Genomic DNA, 21,500 nt, shown 5'->3' with positions numbered 1-21,500 from the left:
AAGATTCAAGTCAGTTACAGGAATCTATAACTTCAGGAAATTGTATGTTACATCTTGTGTGTGCTAATGTACTTTTCAAGGAGAAATGGCCATGATAATTCACTTAACTTCTTAGATGCTCAGCTTTCTTTCTGTAACAGGGAAGCACAACATTCACCTGGGCAGAGCTGATGTCAGGAGTCCATGTAATTCGTATGCACTGCACAGCAGCGAACAGTGCCTACCATGGTGGGTCCCCCTGACTTACAGAATCTTATACAGTCTGATACCTCTCATTGAGCTTAAATGTAGCAGCCATCTATGACTTCTCCTACTCCCTCTCCTTAAATTACCATGTTAATTGCCAAGAGCACAGATTCTTTCTCCACAATGTCTACTGCATCCACTTCTGTTCCTCCGTACCCACTACCCCTCCCCCCCCAGCTTTACAGCCTTTGTCATCTCCTCTCTGAGACCCCGAACAGGCCAATAGACCTTCTCATTTGGGTTACTCCTCTACTCCACTCCACATTCTAACAGACAAAGCCAATGGTTCTCCAATACAGAGCAACCGAAACTACAAATTCAATGCTCTAGTGGTCAAGGTAGCACAACACAGAAGAAACCTTATGGATTCATACAAACTTAGGCTTGAGTACTGGTTTTACATCCTTACTTGCTCTGTGATCTTGGGAAAATGTTGTAACTTCTCAGAACCTAAGTTACCTTAGCATGAAATAGAGACAACAGTATCCACTACACAGGTTTATAGTGAGGACAGAAAAAACATGACATATAAAAGAACAAGTTTGGTGCCTGGTACATAGTAGGTGCTCAATAAATTTGGTGTTTACTTTTTTCCCTCTTTGAAGCAGCCATCACTCCTCCACTTACCTCTTATTTGACAATGTGTGCCAGTCAAACCAGATTATCTGCCACTCCCCAGATGAACGTTCTGTCTTCCACTCAATTCTGAAATTTGCTCATAGTGATTATTTTTTCAAATGCCTCCCCCCCACACACACTATTTCATCTGATGGAATCCTACTCAGCCTTCAAGGACCCCCTGAATTACCATCTCCTCCATGATCCCTCTTTATGATGTTTCCAGTCAGACAGAAACTTGTTTGAAGAGGCACATTCTCGTGTGTCTGCTATGGAACTTCATAGGTTGTATTGCCTTGATTTGTGTACTTGTTATCCCTCCCAAAAGACCATTTGCCTTGAGATCAGAACCAGAGCCCATCCACTTCCGTGTCTCTCATGGCCCTGGCCCAGGCCCTTTTATCTGTATTTACTGAGTTATCTCAGGTGGAGCTCTTTTAATATCTTCCCAGACCCCTGTCATACTTTCACAACATTGTGAAGACAGGATGATTGAAAATGGGTTCGGGGAACACTCTATTTTAGGTTCCCCCTCACTGTCAAAAAAGAAGGCAATGACTTCTGGATGCAAAACACTTAGTAGTGGGTCCAGTACTGTTACCCATAATTCAAAACCATTCATTACTGCGTCCACTGGGTGCGCACAACTTCCCTTTATTTCCTAGGAGTCTGGCTCTGCCTCTCACTTCCCCAAAGCCCCCAAGACTTCTTTGTCTTTTCTGCATTTCAACAAGAATGAATCTCCTCTCTGCCTTTGAGTCCCGCTCCTAAAATGATGAATGGGAGCTAAGCCTTCTGGACACGTCAGTACAGCTGCCAATGGCAGGAGGTGCTTATGAAACAAAGTTCAGGATTCTGTGAACATATGTGCAGCTATAAGTGATCCGCCCAACACAGCTGGAAAGAAACACCCAAGAACGCTTCCCTTTATTCTTTGTAAGCTGCACAGAAGAGGCAGATCACGTTAGACTGCGAGTATCTCTCAGAGGGTTCTCTTCTGCAGCGTCACCAGCGCTAATAGAACCTGGCCTACCAGGCCCGTGTGCTCTAGCGTCACAGGAAGCCCGTAAAGCCAGGTTTAAAGCACAAAAGTCTCGTTTTTAATTTATTGGGTAATATCGAGTATTACTGTCTGACTTGGAACATTTTTCCATGTAATTAATAAATAGATTAAAATCCATACAACTGTAAGGTTTAATGAAGCTTTAGTTCAGTCTGTGGATAAGTGTGCAAGATAAAATGTTACTAGAATACCAAACACCATTAAATCACCACTAAGCTACAGACATTAAGCATCACACATTGTAAACTCAATTTCAAAAATAGCAAGTATTTTCTATGTAAAGTTCTCACACATCGTTAGAGCTGGGGGAGGATCCAGAACCTGCACAGCTGCCTGTGAGCCACACCGTTCTATGTTAGGAAGGAAGCACGATCAAGACAAGGTATCGCCTAAGCATCTTGGGGACAAGAAAATATCTCACGTGTGTCAGTAAACACACGTGAAGCATGCCTAATCTATATGTTGGGAGGATGCGGGGGGAGGACGATGAGAAGATTTAAAAAGTGATGTGAGGCTTTCCTCCAGACGCAGCTGGCCTTTGATGTGCAGAGAGAAACAGCTTTGCCAGAATCTGCAAAGGGAAAGGCTGAGAAAACCATAGCAGGAATGAGTCAACTTTTCAGTGAGGCAGTCTTTCTAGCGACCCTGTGCTGGGGCAATTCTCTAGCCACAGCCCGTCTGCAAAAGCCTTCCCATAGAGTATAACACACTGTGCGGCCTCAGAGCCAGTCAGGCTGGGCAGAAACACTGAGAGTGAGGCCAGTACTGACCATGAGTGTGGCCACAAGAGCAGTAAGAGAGAGATGATAGAGAGTGGATCCCTTGGGGTAGCTGTAAGCTCACAATGAATTCACAGCCACGCTGGTGAGTGTGACTCCACACCCATGGCTGTAGTTGAATGGGCCAAGCTCCTGACACAACCAGTTCAACCAGGAAAGTAGAACTGGACTGGAGGTTGAACTTGGAGCTCTGGGAGCTGTGGGGAGACTGCCAGGTGGCCTGAGAAGCTGGGCAGGGAAGCTAGCCTGTTAAAAAGGAAGAAAAAAGCAAATATGGGCAAAGAGCAGAGAAAGTGAATATTCGCCTGGGCTCCTCTCTTCCAGCCCTGGCTCCGTCTTTCCGGAGGCCCAGCAGCGTTTTGCCCTTGGTGCCCAGGACTCCCCTCTGTACCCTCATAGACAGTGCGGAGACCATGGTTTGCTAAGCTAGCTTTAGTGCCAGTGGGGTTTTTGAGTTTCTGCTACCTGCAACCTACAGGATTGTGGCTGACGTACCACCTGGGAAGCACCTGACCCTGTAGCCACGGGAAAGTGCTGTCTCTTACAGTAGCTGTTCTCAGTCAGAGAGAGCGGGCCATCAGTCACTGCAGAGGCAGCATTCGGACAGTTATTGCCATTAACAGACTAGAAACACAAAACTTTCTCAGAAACAGGGCTTCCTTGGTCTCATACAGTAGAACCCAGGTTTTTTAACCGATGGATAGGATGACGATGTTGACAATAATCGCGACAGCAGCTACTGTTTATCCAGTGTCATAATAATAATGAGCCTTTAACGGTATAAAGCACTATGCTCGGTGCTTTACATGCATTATCGCTGCACCTCAAAACTCTTGAAGGTAGTGAGAGCACACGTTTGTTTGGAAAGGCTTGTGACACAAGACACAATAAAGATGTCATCCGGGAAAGACCAGCATGCTGGGAAGGCAGGTACCATAAGAGAGTACTTAGCATGATGGATTCACCATAATTCAAGATCTGGCCATTGACCTTGTAGTCCCAGAAAGTTTTCATGGTGTCCTAGCACTGACTGAATTTAGGAATGCCGAGTCATGCAACAAAGTTCATGGGAGACTGATATATAAACCAGATGCCAAGTTATTAATTTACCATGAGGTGTATAACTGCCAAGGAGTCTGGATACTGATGCTGGTCTGAGCAGCGTATGGTCCTTCCTACAGTGACAGATTGTGTTGGGAGCCAAACTATTAGAAGGTTGTTTGGGTGGCTGGATGATCTGAATATTAGACACAGAGATTGGACGCTGCTATATGCATCTCCACAGATGGGATTCAGCTGACAGGTAAACCAGACAGACACTTGGGTACCAATTCTTCGGATGTTGCCAGGAGAGCTTTTGTCAGCGAATAATTCCTTGAACCTCCTAGGCTTCTAGAGCTGACCAGCTCTTCTTAAGAAAACATTCTTTCTTGAGATATCCCCAACCCATCTTGTGTGTCTGGGAGTCCTTTTATTTAAGGTTATTTTGTATATCTTTGGTCTGGTTTGTTGTTTTATGATTTAACAGTGTGAAGTAAAGGAATAATTTTATTTTCCTTCTTTTCACATTTCTCAACAAAGTAGCTATCATCACCCAACATATCATCTACAATATTACTATCCCAATGTTGTACACAGAGGGTGAAGAGCATGGCATGTGGAGTCTCAGAAAGATCTGGGATAAAATGCTGGCTCTCCCACTGTACATTTTATGGTAAAAGACCAGTTAATTTCACCTGGCCTCAGTTTCCCCACTTATATAATGGAGATAATGCCCACATCACAGAATAAAATAAGATTTAATGAGGTTATGTATATGCAGAGCACCTAGTGCCGCACTGGGTATAATACACTAAGGTGACCCAACACATCAGAGCAAAAATAACACAGTTCTGCCCTGGCCGGCGTGGCTCAGTGGATAGAGCGTTGGCCTGCGGACTGAAGGGTCCCGGGTTCGATTCTGGTCAAGGGCAGGTACCTTGGTTGCGGGCACATCCCCAGTGGGGGGTGTGCAAGAGGCAGCTGATTGATGTTTCTCTCTCATCGATGTTTCTAACTCTCTCTCCCTCTCCCTTCCTCTCTGTAAGAAATCAATAAAATAAAAAAATAAAAAATAAATAAATAAAAATAACACAGTTCTCAACCACTTAGATTCTCCTTGGTTTCTAAGTATAGAATTTTTTTGTTCATTATTCTTCCAATATTTTGTAATCCTATTGTGTAAAAAACTAATTTCCCTAACTTATGAGCCAGACAAACAAAAGTGAATTGGGAACAAGTGCATTGATTTCTTTGGCTTCCTGTTCTCCTTCTCCACCAGAAACAAACAAATGATACAGCTTGCTTTTGTCTTTTTTTCTTCTTGTTATCCTTGTGAAAATATCATTTAAGGACTCTAGTCATGATGTTTTCATGTAAGAATTCTGCACCAAATTTTGAAGCTTAAGAATGCGTTTATTTTGTTTGTTAATCTCATCCAAAGATATTTTTCCCATTGATTTTTAGACAGAGTGGAAGGGAGGGAGAAAGAGTATGCCTCCCACACATGCCCTGACCAGGGCCAGGGCCTGAACCCTTAACCTAGGTATGGGCCCTGGACTGGGAATCAAACCCAAGACCCTTCTGAGCACAGGCCAAAACTCTAACCACTGAACATACCAGCCAGGGCAAGAATGCCTTTTTAACTGAGAATGTCCTATGAAATCATATAGCTCTAGTAACAAATTTATTCCCCCCCCAATTAATTCCATGTACTCTTCAGATGTCAAAATTACACGATTCTTCCTATATAAATGTACTGGTCTATGCTAATATATATTCAGCTATTCTAACTTACGGGCTTGCAGATGCAATTATGCCCTCTTTTCAATTATATTATAAACCTTATAAGAGTAGGGGTAGATCTTCTATCTCTTTATGTCTTCAGTTGTACATACATTGTTCCTATATTGATATTGAGGAGATATTCAATAGTTATTAGTTAAGGAGAAATACTGGGAAGTAGAAATAAAAATAACAGACAGCTGTTTGTCTTATTTGTTAATTTATAGTCACATTTTCTGAAAGTATGGATCTGAATCTAAGTGTCTATTTATTATTGTTTTGTGAACCTATGTTAATTTTTCCCTAAATTACCTAAATGTTTTCTTTCTTTTTTTCTCTTACTTTTAACACCTGGAATCCTATGTACACCCTAGAGATTTCTTGCACTAGAGAAATTCCTGATATTAGCTCTTATATTTTTCTTTTTAATCCATAAAGTATATTATCAGTGCCCAACTCATCCTCTATTTTGCTTCTTTAATTTTGTTCCCCATCTGTTTAAATTGCTTCAGCGACCCCCCATCCATTTAATGTTTGTCTTGAATTGTAATGCTGCAGCTTCATACTCCCACCGTCCTTGGGGGAAAGATGATATTTAGTTTTGCCTATTGTCACAGACCAAATGAAGATATCTAAAAATTTAGTGCAGCAAATAAATATGAAAACAAGAATAATACAGTATTCAGAGAACAAGAACAAGCACCATGAGGGATCTGGGTGAGAAGGAAATATCCGTTACCAAGTCTACTACAGAGGATGGGTGAAATTGTACTATCTGGGAACCTGGGTGCTTCCCGAATGGAATCCTTAGTAGGCAGAGTACACAACAGGATGAGAAGAGAGCAAAACCCAGTACCCACTCGATACGGCGCCGTGCATTCCTTATTCTTAAGCTCATCTAAACCACAAAACGTTCAGCATAAGTCTGCCTTGCAGATTCTAAATATACTACCAACACTTGAAGTTTAACATGACAAAATTACAGACTGATCACAAAATAAGCTCCTGTTGTTTTCTGTGAACTTTAATAATTTCAGGGTCTTTAGTCAGAACCTGTGAGTAGTTTGGTTTAACATTATAGACATGTTTTCCATATTTTTCACTACAATTGCAAAATAATTTCCATAAAGTCAGATGGGAGCCTATCTATACATCCCGTTATCAATCACAAAAAGATGTGTAAGCAGGCAAATAGGAGGGTTCTGTAAAAGTGAACTCTGTAAGGTTAGTTTTCCATGAACTAAAGGTCCTGCAGGAAAAAGTTATTCAAACTCAATTGTTTTTAGGACTAAGAGACAAGGAGATGAACTTATCTTTGAATTTAAGAACTAGCCTCTGTCTAGAGGGCAGTGGGCTTGGCAGAACATTCAATGATCTCACCAAGAGCCTGTGTAATGTAATAACATGAGACTGTGTGTTTATGGCAGATAATACCACTGAAGCATAACACAATGCATCCTGACATAATTCCGTTTGTAAAACCAGAACTCACGCAATATCCCCCGTAAGACAATGACAAACAATGTAATACTTTTGAATAATATAAAACAGGAACACGACATTCATCCATTCAATGTATTTACTGAGCATCTCCACAGCAGTGGATACTATAAAGGACACAATGACAAATTAGATGTGATCATTTCCTGTGGAAACCTACAGTCTAGGAGGGAGACATGATATGGACACGTAGTTAAAATGTGAGGAATAGGGTGAGCAACAGCGTAACAGGTGCCATGAGAGGTTTTGGACTTTAGAGGAAGGGGGTACAATGTTTGGAGATGGTGCCCAGGAAAGGCTTCATGAAACAGATGGCATGTGGGCTGTTTGGAAGTGGGGCTAGGATTTCAGCAGAAAAGGGGAGATTCGAATGAGGAGAGGGAAGTGGAGTGTCACAGGCTGGTTTGGGGGTGCTGACAGCCCAGCTGGACTACAGCACAGATTGTGGATAAGGTAGTGAAAGGCATGCTGGGTGAGCGGGGGGGTGGGGGGGGGAGGCGCGAAGAATGTAGACGGGTATCAAGGTCAGTCTCATAGAGTGAAAGAATGCCTGAAGGCTACACTCTGGGAAGGGACACAATCCCCCTGCACTTTGAGGACTTCTAGGACCGTTGAAGGGAAGGAGACTGAAGGCCGGAAGTCCAGGACAGGGCTCTTTTAGTGCTCCAGGCATTCGCTTGTGAAGGGGGAGTCTAGGGAACTCACTATGAGTAACGCATGCGTGTGTTTTAACTATAATGTTTCACTTAATTCTCATGACAACTCTGAAAAATAAATAACATTAACTCCGGGGGTTCAGCTGAGGAAATTAAGGCTCCAAGAGATGACTAAGGCCGCCGAGTTAATGAAATAAAAAGGGGAGGGGAGCAGGACTCAGCGGTTGGGACTTTAGTCACATCATCTGCGCGATACCACTATGATAAAGGCCTTTTAGTAAGCTCCCTCAGTGCAGGCTCGCAGCTCAGTACTGCAGGTGTGCCTGTGGTACAGACCTAGAGAGACTCACATGTTGCAGGAGAATGACTCTGATGAGAGTGTCCTCTTGGAAGCTGAAATCAGGGCGATTCCTCTACCCCAAGTGACCAGAGAAACTTCCCTGCTACATCAGAGCTTCTTATGAGTGGATGCTGCCTTACCTGCCTCTGAGTCCCCAGGAGCAAGTCTAGGGAAGTACTCAAGGCAAAACTGTCACCCTGAATCAAACTTGTGATTCATGCAATATATTTCCTATTCTGAACAGACATTCCAAGGACATGAAATAGTTTGTATGGTTCTAAGATGGCAACCCTGAGAGTTACTTCCACATATTCTGCTCCAGGTCTGGGATATATAGTAAGTTCTCACTGAACATCATGGGTGGGTTCTTAGAGCTGCACCAAAACCATGTATAATGAAACCAATTTTTCCCACGGGCTAGTTGCCATGAACAAGAGTTGAGGTCCCACAGCTTCGCATCAATGCTATAATGAAACAAGGTTCTCGGAGGACCTGCTATTCAAGGGCTGGACCAGGACTTCAGCATGGCAACTGCTGCCTGACCTCACTGCTCAGCCAGGCCAGCTTTCAATTCCAGGTGCTCCTTCCCACCGCGGGAGCAGGCTCCCCTTCTATTTACAGTCGGCGCAACCGTGTCTCGTTCTGAGGCTAGCATCCCTGTCTTTGAACTCTGCTCACATCTCAGTTTCTGTCTCCCTAACAAGATATGGAATGTGGCAGGACCCCTCTAATACCAACTCTTTGCTTGTGGAAACCAGCCAGGTCCACTGTCTAGGCTTCTGGAACTGCCCCGATCTCCTGGCCTATTCCAGAGGGCCTGCAGAGTCATGAGCCCCCTGCTCTTTTGGGTCTAGCCTGTGCTTCTGCTTCATGAGAAGAGTTCTGATAACCGCCATCACAGCAGTGGAGATAGTCTTCGTACTTACACAGCACTTGCTCCATGCCAGGCATTATTCCAGGTGTTTTACAAACATTAATGCCTATAATCATCACAGTATTAACAGCCTCATTTTATTGATAAAAAAAAGGCAAAACAAAGAACCTGAGGCTGAGAGATTAAGTTACTTGGCTAAGGTGACATGGTTTGCTAGTGGCAGAGTCAGAATTTGAACCCGGCATTCTGGATATAGTTCATTCTCTTAACCCCTATGTGCTCCTCCCTCCTTCTCCAATGATAGTGAGAGGGTGAAGTACATATCATTAGTGAATGTACTTACTATCTTAGATGCCCTATTTTCTACACCTGGAATAATACTATCACTAATAGTTATCAGATTTATGTTCATAAATATATTAACATTTAGCTACAAATATGATCCCTAAAATCAGTTAGAAAGACCTTACATGATGCTGAAACTGTGATACATGAGTATTTTCATTTTGATTGACAATACCAGATGTTCTGCATTTAGGGAAGTCTAATAAGACAGTAGGGTTCAAAGATTACTGCTATTTTAAAAGCAAAAAATTATCCAAGAATACTGGTAGAGAAGACAATCATGAATATGACATTGATGATAGGGAAAACAAATATGAAGATTTAAAAATCAAAGGAGAGTTACTTAAAAGGTCTCATTATAATAAAAAAAAAGAATCAAAGTACAGACTGTCGACATCTGGGCAAGCTGGATAGTTCTGTACTCTCAGCTCACTTGACAGAATGATAACACATCATGGTTCTCAATTCAGAAGGTGAACATCTGACCACATCCTATATAATAAAAGGCTAATATGCAAATAGACCAAATTGTGGAACGACCTATTGCCATGACGTGCACTGACCAACAGGGGACAGATGCTTAATGGTCAGTGTGCTCCCACAGCGGGGGGTGGGGGGGCGCTGCTCAGCCAGAAGCCAGGCTCACAGCTGGCGAGCACAGTGGTGGTGGCGGGAGCCTCTCCCACCTCCAAGGCATCTCTAAGAACCCCTCGGGGGATGTCCAACCTGCAGAGAGTGGGCCTAAGCTGGCAGTCAGACATCCCCCGAGGGGTACCGGACTGCGAGAGGATGCAGGCCGGGCTGACGGACCCTCCCACCCAGTGCACGAATGTCGTGCACCAGGCCTCTAGTGTATTATAATCAGGAATTTAAAAAGAAATTAAATAATATAATACCTATGCTAATATGTATTTTGAACTGCTCTGATTTATATTATTATTCTGACTTATTAAATACAGAGCAATCATTATAAAACTGGTGAATATCTCTATGTGCCAGAGGCTGGAGATAAGAGATCAAGGCATAAAAGAAGCTCATTTTCTAACAGTAGAGATGGAAAGACCATAAGCCAGTCAATAAGTAAATGCACAGGATAATTTTGCATAGCAAAAAGAGCTACGTATAAAGTAAAACAAGGTAATATAATTCAGAATAAAGTCAACTAGTCAGGATATGACCTTTGAGCTGGTACCTGAGCGACAAAGAAGGGAGCAGAACAAGAGAAAAGGACTCTGTACTGGCGTGCTCCCTGCGCTGGGAGCAAAAGGGGCCGTGTGGCTGGAGCACAGGAACAATGGGAGACGGGCAGGCCTGCAGTCAGAGAGGTGGGGAGGGCACAGACCATCGGTCCCTATAACCAGGGCAAGAGGGGAATTTCATTCTACGTGTCAGAGGAAGTCAGCATGATGCCGCAAGTCAGGGAGGTGGTGTGACCTGACGGACGTTTTGAAAGATCATGTTAGCTGCCATTTGGAAAATGCATTGTAGGAAGTCAAGCATGGAATCAGAGAGACCTTCAGGAAGCCCCTGCAGCAGGGAAGGCTGCTGTCGTAGGGACCAGAAGATGGTCGCTTGGACCTAAGGTGTTTCAGTAGAGAAATAGATGGAACAGAGACGAATACTGGAGGTAGAAGTAATAAGACTTGTTGATGAATTAGAGGCAGGGGGTTAGGGAGGGTAATCGGGATTGATTCCTGGGCTTTGAGTGGATGGTGTGTGATCTAGTAATAGGTAGAAGACTAAGAGAGAAAAAAATTTAGGAGAAATTCAGATTCATAGGATATTAGTAAGCAGAATGATAATAGAGTGATATCCACAATGACATTTACATTAAGCTCAGGGAAGTAGTAAGTAACAAACTCTCACAAAAATCATATGGCACATGATCACTGGTTAGATAGTTTTCCTGTTTGCCTACTCAAGCCCCAAACAACAAAATCTGGAAATGAAATGAAAACTTAGTCATCCATTCTGGCTTTAAGTGGACATACTTTTTTTATTCTTTTTTTCTTATTGATTAAGGTATTACATGTGTCCATATCCCCCCATTGCCCGCCCCCCATACTAAAGTGGACATACTTTATTTCAGAGAGCAGTTCTAGAAGTGCTAAGGAGTTGTGAGCACATGATACGTACTCAAAAAAAACATGTGGTGAACTGAATGACACCTATTTGTCTTAGAGACTACGTATTCTACCTATGATAGGAATAAGAGTAGAATTGAGAACTCTCAAAATTGCTATGTACTATGAATCTGAATTACATCAGTCCCTTCTTTTAAAATATTCTTTGTGTATACATATGTGTGCATTTCTCTCAGATACTATTGTTAGAAAAACTAGGTATGCTCCAAACATTTGTCCTACTATCTAACCAGCACTTTCCCACGTAGTTTTATTTTAAAATGGGTAGTCATTACTTACCTGCAGCATATCACCAAGGTCTGCTGTGCTAATATCTGGATCCTCTGTGGTGTTGAAGGGCACAGGTGTTATCCGCACGAGGGTGAGCACCCTGGGTTCTGGATATCTCCAGAGCATCATGCCCGGGCTATCTTCGGTTTCGTTGTAAAACAAGACTTCATAGACACCAGGCATTTTCAAAGGTTCTGTTAAATGGAAGTATAATTAACTATATTTTTGAAGGGAAACATTTTGGTGTATGACAGCAAGAAAAAATTATGAGGATAAAAGTAAAAGTATAAAGAAGCTGGGTGGTCAATTTTATAGGGTTTGAGATGGGAACAAATCAAGAATTTTCCCTTAAGATATATCAAATGGTAACTTATTATTTTGTACTGCAGATATTAATGTACTTTTTCAAGTGGTCTTATTCTATTACCACTTAGTAAATGTGCAGCTAGAATACGCACACATGCGCATACACACACACACCCTGAAGCTGTCACTACTTACCAGCATCTCTTACATACTGGAAAAGACCCGTCCGCAGGTCATCGGAACTTTGTTCACTTTTAAATGTCTGGTTCTTTTCCACAGGAGGTGGCACATGTGGCACCGCTTCAGAAACTTCAACATTTCTCTCCTCATTAAGGTATCCATTGAGTAACTCATGTAGAAGAACTAAACAATTCAAATGTTCTTGACCCCAGAAAACCTTTAAAACCAGATGAAAAATTTTAGTGGCTTTAAAATATAAACACTTCATGAAAATAATTAGGTACAATCATATCTGAATTAATGCAAGACTGCAATTACGTTTAATTTAATTACTGACAATAAGTAAACTATAATTTCTAAGTAATTGGACCTATAGGATGTAATTCTATTGCTTGAGTAAATATATAAAAACAACAAAATCAATTACATCATATATTATGTGAATAATAACCAATTTTAAATGCTAAATTAATGATGAAATTATGTTAATGTGAGGTAATGTTTATTAACTTAGCTAAGAGGGAAAAGAACACCTATTATAGTCTAAGAAAAGGCAATGAAGATCTTCTAAGCCAAAATGTTAATAAAATAAAAATAATAAGCTTGTAGAATAGCTTCCTACATTTTGTCATGAGATTAAAAAACACTATTGATTATAGGGTTCTTTTCCTTGCATTTTTATTTTTAAGAGAGAGATGGAAGATGCTAAATGAACCTGAACTACTCAAAAGCCTCCCAACTTTTGTGTTTAGTGAGAATGTGCCCATACACAGTATTCCACGGCCCAGAATAAACTGGGCAGGAGCTATAGTAGAGTTTCAGAACAAAAGTCTTAGTGTTTCTTATGAGAGGGGATCCAGGTCCCTTTTTCTACATGTGAAAAATCTTAGTCTATAACAGAAGTCTGACCAGTGGGTAATAATAATTGTGGATTCAAAATGTCAATAATGTTAAATGTCTATGAATATATTGGATAAAGGAAGCACAACCATTAATTCTAAGAAAACCATAAAATGCACACACACACACACACACACACACACACACACACACACACACACACATAGAGAGGTAGAAAAAATTAACCCTATACCTTGTAGCTAAGTTTAAATCCTGGGTTTGGGTCCTGCTCTCTGGAATTAAGGTATCTCAGAAATGAAGGTAAGAGATATGATACTAAGTCTATCTAGGTTCTCATCAATATTATTTTTGGATCTGAAAAGACAGAGATAAGTGAAAAGTCAAATCGAAAACTGCTCCAGCCTTTAAATTGTGAAGAGAGTCATCTTTATAATATAGAGCTGATCTACCTTGATTTTGCTCATTGTTTTTTTAATTAAAATTATTGGGTTGACATGGTTAATGAGATCATCTATGTCTAAAGTGTACATTTCTATGAGACATGATCTGTATATTGCATTGTGTGGCCATCACCCAAAGTCAAATCATCTTCCGTCACCATAAATTTGGCCCCTGCTCTTTTTTGTTTTTAATGTGGAGTTACTTTGCTGCCTTGAAAAAATGGTAATACAATTAATGTTCTTGATAACACAACACAATACCACATGTTTATTGTTAAATACATGAAAATTTCTAATAGATGTGGAAAATCTCCAAAGCAGTACAAAGCAATAGGTTATTAGGATCCCTCCATATCTAGATCTGTGTCAGTAAGAATGCTGATGAAAAAGTTGGGGCAACACAATTTTAAGATGACAATAAGAAATTAATATATAATGTGCCTCCATTATTCACAAATTATTCATATCCATTTTCTATAATTGTGCATTTCTTCAATTTTTGAATTTATATCAAATTTGGGAGATATCAACTCATATAAAGAATACATTAACAGGAAAAATAAGAAAACCAGAACAGGTTAATAACAACTGATGAATTTGAAGCAGTAATGAAAAAACTTCCAGCAAACAAAAGCCCTAGTCTGGGGAACTTCACAGGGGAATTTTACCAAACATTTAAAGAACTAACATTTGTCCTCCTCAAATTATTCCAAAAAATCCAAGAGGAAGGACCCTTCCAAGCTCTTTTTATGAGGCCAGCATTATCCTAATTCCAAAACCAGATACAGACACTACAAAGAAAGAGAATTACAGGCCAATATCCCTGATGAACATAGATGCTAAAATCCTCAACAAAACAGCAAACTGGATCCAGCAATATATTAAAAAGATCATACACTATGACCAAGTGGGACTTATTCCAAAGATGCAAGGCTGGTACAATATTCATAAATCAATAAATGTGATTCTTCACATAAACAAATTGAAAGATAAAAATAACATTATCATATTGATAGCTACAGAAAAAGCATTAAACAAAATCCAACACCAACTTTTGATAAAAACTCTGAGCTAAGTGGGAATAGAGGGACCATACTTCAACACAATAAAGGCCATGGCAAACCTACAGCCAACATCATACCGGATGGGCAAAAAATAAAACCATTTCCCCTAAGAACAGGAACAAGTCAGGGATGTCTGCTTTCATCACTGTTATTCAACATAGTACTGGAAGTAAAATAAATAACAAGAAAAATAAAAGACATCCAAATTGGAAAGGAGGAAGCAAAACTGTCATTATCCGTAGATGACAGGACAGTGTACATAGAAAACACTAAGACCACCATAAAACTACTAGATTTAATAAATGAATTCAGCAATGTAGCAGGATACAAAAGTAACACCCAGAAATTGATGGCATTTTTATGTAATGAACTCTCAGAAAGAGAAACAAACAAACAAACAAACAAAAAACCAATCCCATTTACCATTAACAAATGGGATTCCCATTAACAAAAAAAAATCAAGATACTTAGGAATAAACTTAACCAAGGTGGTAAAAGATCTGACTCAGAAAACTACAGAAAACTGAAAGAGACAGAAGAAGATATAAACAAGTGGAAGAATATACTGTGTTCATGGATTTGTAGAATTAACATCATTAAGATGTTAATGTTAATACTACCCAAAGCAATCTACAAATTCAATGCAATCCCTATTAAAATACCAATGGCATATTTCACAGATCTAGAACAAATACTCCAAACATTTATATGGAACCCAAAGAGACCCTAAATAGCTGCAGCAATCTTGAGAAAGAAGGACAAAGTTGGAAGGATCACAATACCAGATATCAAGCTATACTACAAAGCCACTGCAATCAGAGCAGCCTGGTCCTGGCATAAGAACCAGCATACAGATCAATGGAACAGAACAGAGACTCCAGAAACTCACCCAAGCCATTATGCTCACTCAATATTTGACAAAGGAGGCACGAGCACACAATGAAGTAACGACAGTCTCTTCAATAACGGTGTTGGAAAAAATTGGACAGGTACATGCAAAAAGTGAAACTAGACCACAACTTACACTATACTAAAAAATAAACGCAAAATAGATAAAATATCAGACATTTCACATAACAGAATTTTCACAGGTATGTCATCTAGGGCAAGAGAAACAAAGGAAAAAATAAACAAATGGAATTACATCAAAATAAAAAAACGTCTGCACAGCAAAAGAAACCAGGATCAAAATGAAAAGCGAACCCACTGTATGGGAGGAACGTGTTTGCCAATGATACATCTGATAAGGGGGTTAATATAAAAATATATACAACTCAATAAAAGGAAGACAAACAATCCAATTAAAAAATGGGCCAAGGACCTAAATAAACACTTCTCCAAAGAGGACATACAAATGACCAAGAGACATATTAAAAAATGCTCAAAGTCACTAATCATCAGAAAGATGCAAGTTAAAATGACAATGAGGTAGGTACCAACTCACACCTGCCAAAATGGCTACCATCAACAAATCAACAAACAACAAGTGCTGGTAAGGATGTGCAGAAAAAGGAACCCTAGTACACTGCTGGTGAGAAGCAAACTGGTACAACCACTATAAAAAACAGTGTGAAGTTCCTCAAAAAATTAAACATGAAACTGCCATTTGACCCAGTGATCCCACTTCTAGGAATAGATCCTAAAAAGTCTGAAACATCAATCAGAAAGAACATATGTACCCCTACGCTCATAGCAGCATTATTTACAATAGCTAAGATCTGGAAACATCCCAAGTGCCCATCAGCAGATGAGTGGATAAAAAAGCTGTGATATATTTACACAATGGAATATTATGCAGCTATAAAAAAGAAGGATCTCTTATCCTTTGAGACAGCATGGAGGGACCTGGAGGTTATTATGCTAAGTGAAATAAGCCAATTAGAGAAAGACAAATACCACATGATCTCACTTATATATGGAATCTAATGAACAAAATAAATTGACAAACAAAATAAATCTAGAGACATGGAAGCATGGTACAGACTGATGAATCTCAGAGGGAAGGGGGCGGTGCAGGAAGCGATTAACCAAAGAACTTATATGCATAAATGCATAACCCATGGACACAGACAACAGTGCAGTGAAGGCCTGGGGCGGGGTTGGGAGCGGGGATGAGAGGGTTAATGGGGGTTGAGAGAAAGGGGACATCTGTAATACTTTCAACAATAAAGATAAATTTTTTTAAAATCTTAAAAAAAGAATATACTAAAATCTATCCAAATAGAAAATTTTCAAGAAATAAGTTGGAAACCCTCATACATTCTATACTTGGGCTCTAAACAAAGAATTCAAGGTTGCAATGTGACTTATATGTCAAGTGTTAGTCATCATAATTTAGTCTAAGGAATCTGTTATTAAAAATGGTTCTCATATATTGCTGATGAAACTGTGCTTGAGATATGTGGACTACTTTGTAATTAGAAAAGTGTACACATTAGGAAAAAGTTATTCATGACCTAGCAATTCTGCTCCTGGTCATGTACCAAGAGAAATGAAAACATGTCCACACAAAAACTTGTACACAAATGTCCATAAGTTGATAAATGAATAAATAAAATATGACACATACACACAGTGGACTAATTTGGCCATAAAAAAGAATGAAATACTGGCACCTACTAAAAAATGGATGAACCTTGATAACACTAAATGAAAGAAAATGCTAAGTGAAAGAAGCCACTCACAAAGTACCATATATTTACATGAAATGCCCAGAAGAGTCAAATCAAACAGAAAAAAAAATTGATTGGTAGTTGTGTACACCTAGAGAGGGGATTAAAGAATAATGGGGGTGCTGAAACCGGTTTGGCTCAGTGGATAGAGCGTCGGCCTGCGGACTGAAAGGTCCCAGGTTCGATTCCGGTCAAGGGCATGTACCTTGGTTGCGGGCACATCCCCAGTAGGAGGTGTGCAGGAGGCAGCTGATGTTTCTCTCTCATCGATGTTTCTGGCTCTCTATCCCTCTCCCTTCCTCTCTGTGAAAATCAATAAAAAAAAAAAAAAAAAAAAAAAAAGAATAACGGGGAGCAAATGCTAATGAGCACAAGGTGTTGGAGTGTGTGTATGAAAATGTCCTAAAATGGACTGAAGTGATGATCACAAAACTTTGTGAATATACTAAAAAATCAGTGAATTATGCACTTTAATTAGGTGAATTGTATGGTGTATGAATTGATAATTCCTTTCTCACCACATCAAGATTTAAAATTAAAATTTTTTTTTTTATTGATTTGAGGAAAGGAGAAGGAGAGATAGAAGCATCAATGACGAGAGAGAATCATTGATAGGCTGTCTCCTGCATGCCCCCACTGGGGATTGAACCCGCAACCCAGGCATGTGCCCAGCCTGGGAATCTAACCGTGACTTCCTGGTTCATAGGTTGACGCTCAACCAATGAGCCACACTGGCTGCGCCAAGATTTAAAATGTAGTGAAAGAGTTCAAAAAACGAATAAAGGCTAGCTAAAAACTTATGGGGAAAATATAGAAAATGCCCACATACCTGTAGCAGACCTCCACTCAAATCTATGGATATCTTGGGTGTGGACTGTTCTGGGCCTGGGTTGCCACTGTGTTTACACCACCTAGCTTCCACATCGGCAGCCACACAACATGGTCCTATCAGAATCCGGCTTCTTTCTCTAAGACTTGTTTTAAGGAGAAAATCATTTACGCTGAGTAGAAATGATGACCCAAGAATTACACCTAAAAAATACAAAGAAATGGAGAGGGATATAAGTAATAATTCTTCCTTGTAAAAAAAAATAAGTTTGGGCAAGAATTTGTAGTTTTTAGAGCATTAATTCATCCTTTGTCCTCTTTCAGTTGGCTTTCCCTCATAGTTTTATGCCATTTATATAGAATTCTAGTTCCGAAGCAGGTATACCTCATTCACATTCCTAACAAAGCAATATTAGCCAAAACATTATGACTTTTTCCATGTGTGAGCATTTTAAGTTTTATGAGTAGAGACATTTTCATTAAATTGTGCTAGTTTTTCAAACAACTACATTAAGAATAAGAACAGCTGCTTCATTTGTCTATTGTTAACATGATGAGAAAGGGCAATTTTCTGTGATTTCTTACAGTAAGAGTAAAGTATATTACTTTGCTAGACACTCAAGTTTTTGACTGGCTCATGTTAAAATCAAAACAATCAAAATATATAACATGTGTTTTCTAAAAATTTTAGTTTAATCCAAACTTCACACATCATAACCACTTGAAGTTTACAGAGTCTTAAAAACAGATAGTGGCAGGTTAGATTTATGAGGAAAACTATATGCTATAGTTCAAAGTAAATATACCCAGAAAAGGAATACACTTTAAAATGTAGGTTTTCTTTTGAACTTACACTAGAAGTGTAGATCAAAACCTTTTCATAAAACCAATGGCATACTTTAAGATATTTGAATGCAAAGTTAGAGTGGTGGGTTAACTTTCCCCTAAGGAGCTCATATTCTGAATTGTCATTGTGAATATTGAATTTCACCAGACCACATTTGTAATGCCCATGGCTTATTTTTCTAATAATATTTGATCCTTAAAAGAGATGAAAGATTAAAAAACACCTTGGGCTGACAGTATACACTTTTCAAAGTACAGTACCCACACTGACTTTTCAATTCTGTGGAGACTTGAAACTTCACATACACGGCATGTTCCTACTGCAGAAATAAGATACACAGAAGACATCACACCCACGAAAGTGTTAGGGCTAAGACTTTTATCAAAATTATGATGGTGAAAATCAATTTCTTAAATTTTTTTCATAAAATATATTGTGGCACTAAAACTTCCATTTCATTTACATAGTTTTCTTGATTAAAAGCTATACTTCACTTAGACTAAAGGGAAAATAAACAAAATAAAAAAATAAAGTCCGACCAGCATGGCTCAATGGTTAAGCGTTGACCTGTGAGTCAAGAGGTCATGGTTCGATTCCCGGTCAGGGCACATGCCTAGGTTACAGGTTCAATCCCTTGAGGGGAGCGGGGGTGCAGGAGGCAGCCAATCCATGATTCTCTCTCATCATTGATGTTTCTATCTCTCTCTCCCTCTTCCTTCCTCTCTGAAATAAAAAAAATATATATTTTTAAAAAAGAAACAAGCCCCCGAATAAATAAGAATTAAAAACTTCTTAAGTCATAACTTCCTGACTTAACTGTGTTACATTTCCTGGAACAGTTAAGACTTCTCAACAGTAAAGATCTGCTAAATAGACATATCAGTTGATTATTCAGTAATCTGTCATAATGGTATTTAAAAAGTATTAGCTTACTTCAGTACAATTATCCAGCAAATGTATGAATTACATTACCCTTTATTCTCAAATACATTCATCGTCATACTAGCCTGCAACGGAATATTCAGTTATCTGGTGGTAATCTTAATGTGAATGTCCTTTTGGTCCCTCATAGACAAAGTGTTTAATTTCAAAGTCTCCCTAGATTGCTTATCTTATTTAATGTTTATCATGATTTCATCACATAGCCAGATTGAAAAATAAAATAAGAACCCCCAAAGTGGGGGCTCTTACTCTCTTAGATAGGTTTCCAAGACTTATCAATTTCTATATCATTCTCTGCAACTTCATTATTTTAAAATGTCAAGGAAAAGAGGCCTTAGTAATCGAAGTGATTGAACAGAAGACCAGGCCATTTTCAAGCATCACTAGACTGTGATCATCCTGGAGGCAAGGGCCACCTTACTCATTATAGTACTGGGCACAACAGTAGCTAACCAGGACGCACCCCACTGAGTGGAATTGACAGTTTAGAATCTGATCCTGTTTTCAGCTGTCTCAATATATTTCTTACTAGACAGTAGAAAAGAAAAGTACTTGAATCTGCCACTCTTAATTTGCATCATAGAACACTGTATCGTAGAACAATAAGGCGATGGAAGAGACCTTAGAAGCCATCTGTTCCAAGTCTCCTTCCTCTAAAAAAAAATCACGCAAAATACTTTTAATTTTGAAATATTAGACCTGCTTAAAAGTCGAAAAAATATAGAGTTCCCTTATATCCTTCACCCAGCTATGTAACCACAGTATGAAACTGAAATCAGAAGTCACACTGACATACTACTATTAAGTAATCTACAGATCTTATTTAAATTTTGCCAATTTCCCCACTAATGTCCTTTTTCTCATCAAGTGTCCAATGTAGGATCCCCACTGCATTTAGCTGTCGTCTCCTTAGTCTTTTTTATTCTGTGGCAGATCCTCTAGCCTTCTCTGTCTTTCATGACCTTGATACTCTTGACTAGCCCAGGCCAATTATTTTGCAGAATACCTCTCCATTTTCTTTTATCTAATGATTTCTCATTAGAATGTGGTTATGGATTTTTGACAAGAATGCCAGAGAAGTGATGCCCTTCTCTGCATCATATTTGTGTAAGTGATGTTGATGTTTTATTACTGGTACTGTTAACTCTGATCACATGCTACTAGTAAAGTGGTGTTTCAAGGTTTTGCCACTATAAAGTTGCTATTTTCCCACTTAAAAATAATAAGATCTGTGGGGATATAGTTGGAGATTATGCGCTATCCTCTTTTACATCAAACTTTTACTCATTAACGTTGGCATCCATGTCTGGTTCTTGAATGCATCAGTTATTACTGTGGTGCATGATAATGTTGATTTCCAACTTTCTTATTCTTCTACATTTATTAATTAGTATTCCATGATGAAAAGAGCTGTTCCTTCTACCCCACTTATTAGTTCAATTATTTATTTATAGCAGTATGGACTCATAGATATATATTTTATTTTATGGGTTATAATTGAATACTCCCATTGCTTTGTTGCCTAAATGGAACCAGCGTGGGGCATTGGAAACCCCTTCAAGTTGGTTCCTGTGCCTTTTTGATAGACCCCCATCGTTTCTTGGGGAACTTCCTTTCTTTCTGGCCACAAGATGTTTCAGGCTCTGATGAGGTCCATGATGCTAGTGTCGGAAGACCCTGAACTCACCTCTTCCTATAGACA

The 21,500-nt window shown here is 39.5% G+C and overlaps 1 protein-coding gene across 3 annotated transcripts in view; it reads right to left on the bottom strand.

The window, feature by feature from the left end:
* VPS13B (vacuolar protein sorting 13 homolog B) overlaps positions 1-21,500 on the bottom strand; it is a 635,560-nt gene that overhangs the window by 130,894 nt on the left and 483,166 nt on the right. For all 3 annotated transcript variants that reach the window (XR_013959339.1, XM_080646974.1, XM_080646975.1), the window contains exons 37-39: positions 18,011-18,213; positions 12,160-12,361; positions 11,668-11,852 (exon numbers count right to left, since the gene is read on the bottom strand). Coding sequence is in view for 2 of the 3 variants with exons in the window: in XM_080646974.1 (XP_080503100.1) it covers positions 11,668-11,852; positions 12,160-12,361; positions 18,011-18,213 (590 nt within the window). In the remaining variant the exon portion in view is untranslated. The remainder of the gene's footprint in view (positions 1-11,667; positions 11,853-12,159; positions 12,362-18,010; positions 18,214-21,500) is intronic.

This window comes from Plecotus auritus, assembly GCF_963455305.1.
Source record: "Plecotus auritus genome assembly, chromosome: 11".
Taxonomy (NCBI): domain Eukaryota; kingdom Metazoa; phylum Chordata; class Mammalia; order Chiroptera; family Vespertilionidae; genus Plecotus; species Plecotus auritus.
This window is presented reverse-complemented; position numbering and strand designations above follow the sequence as displayed.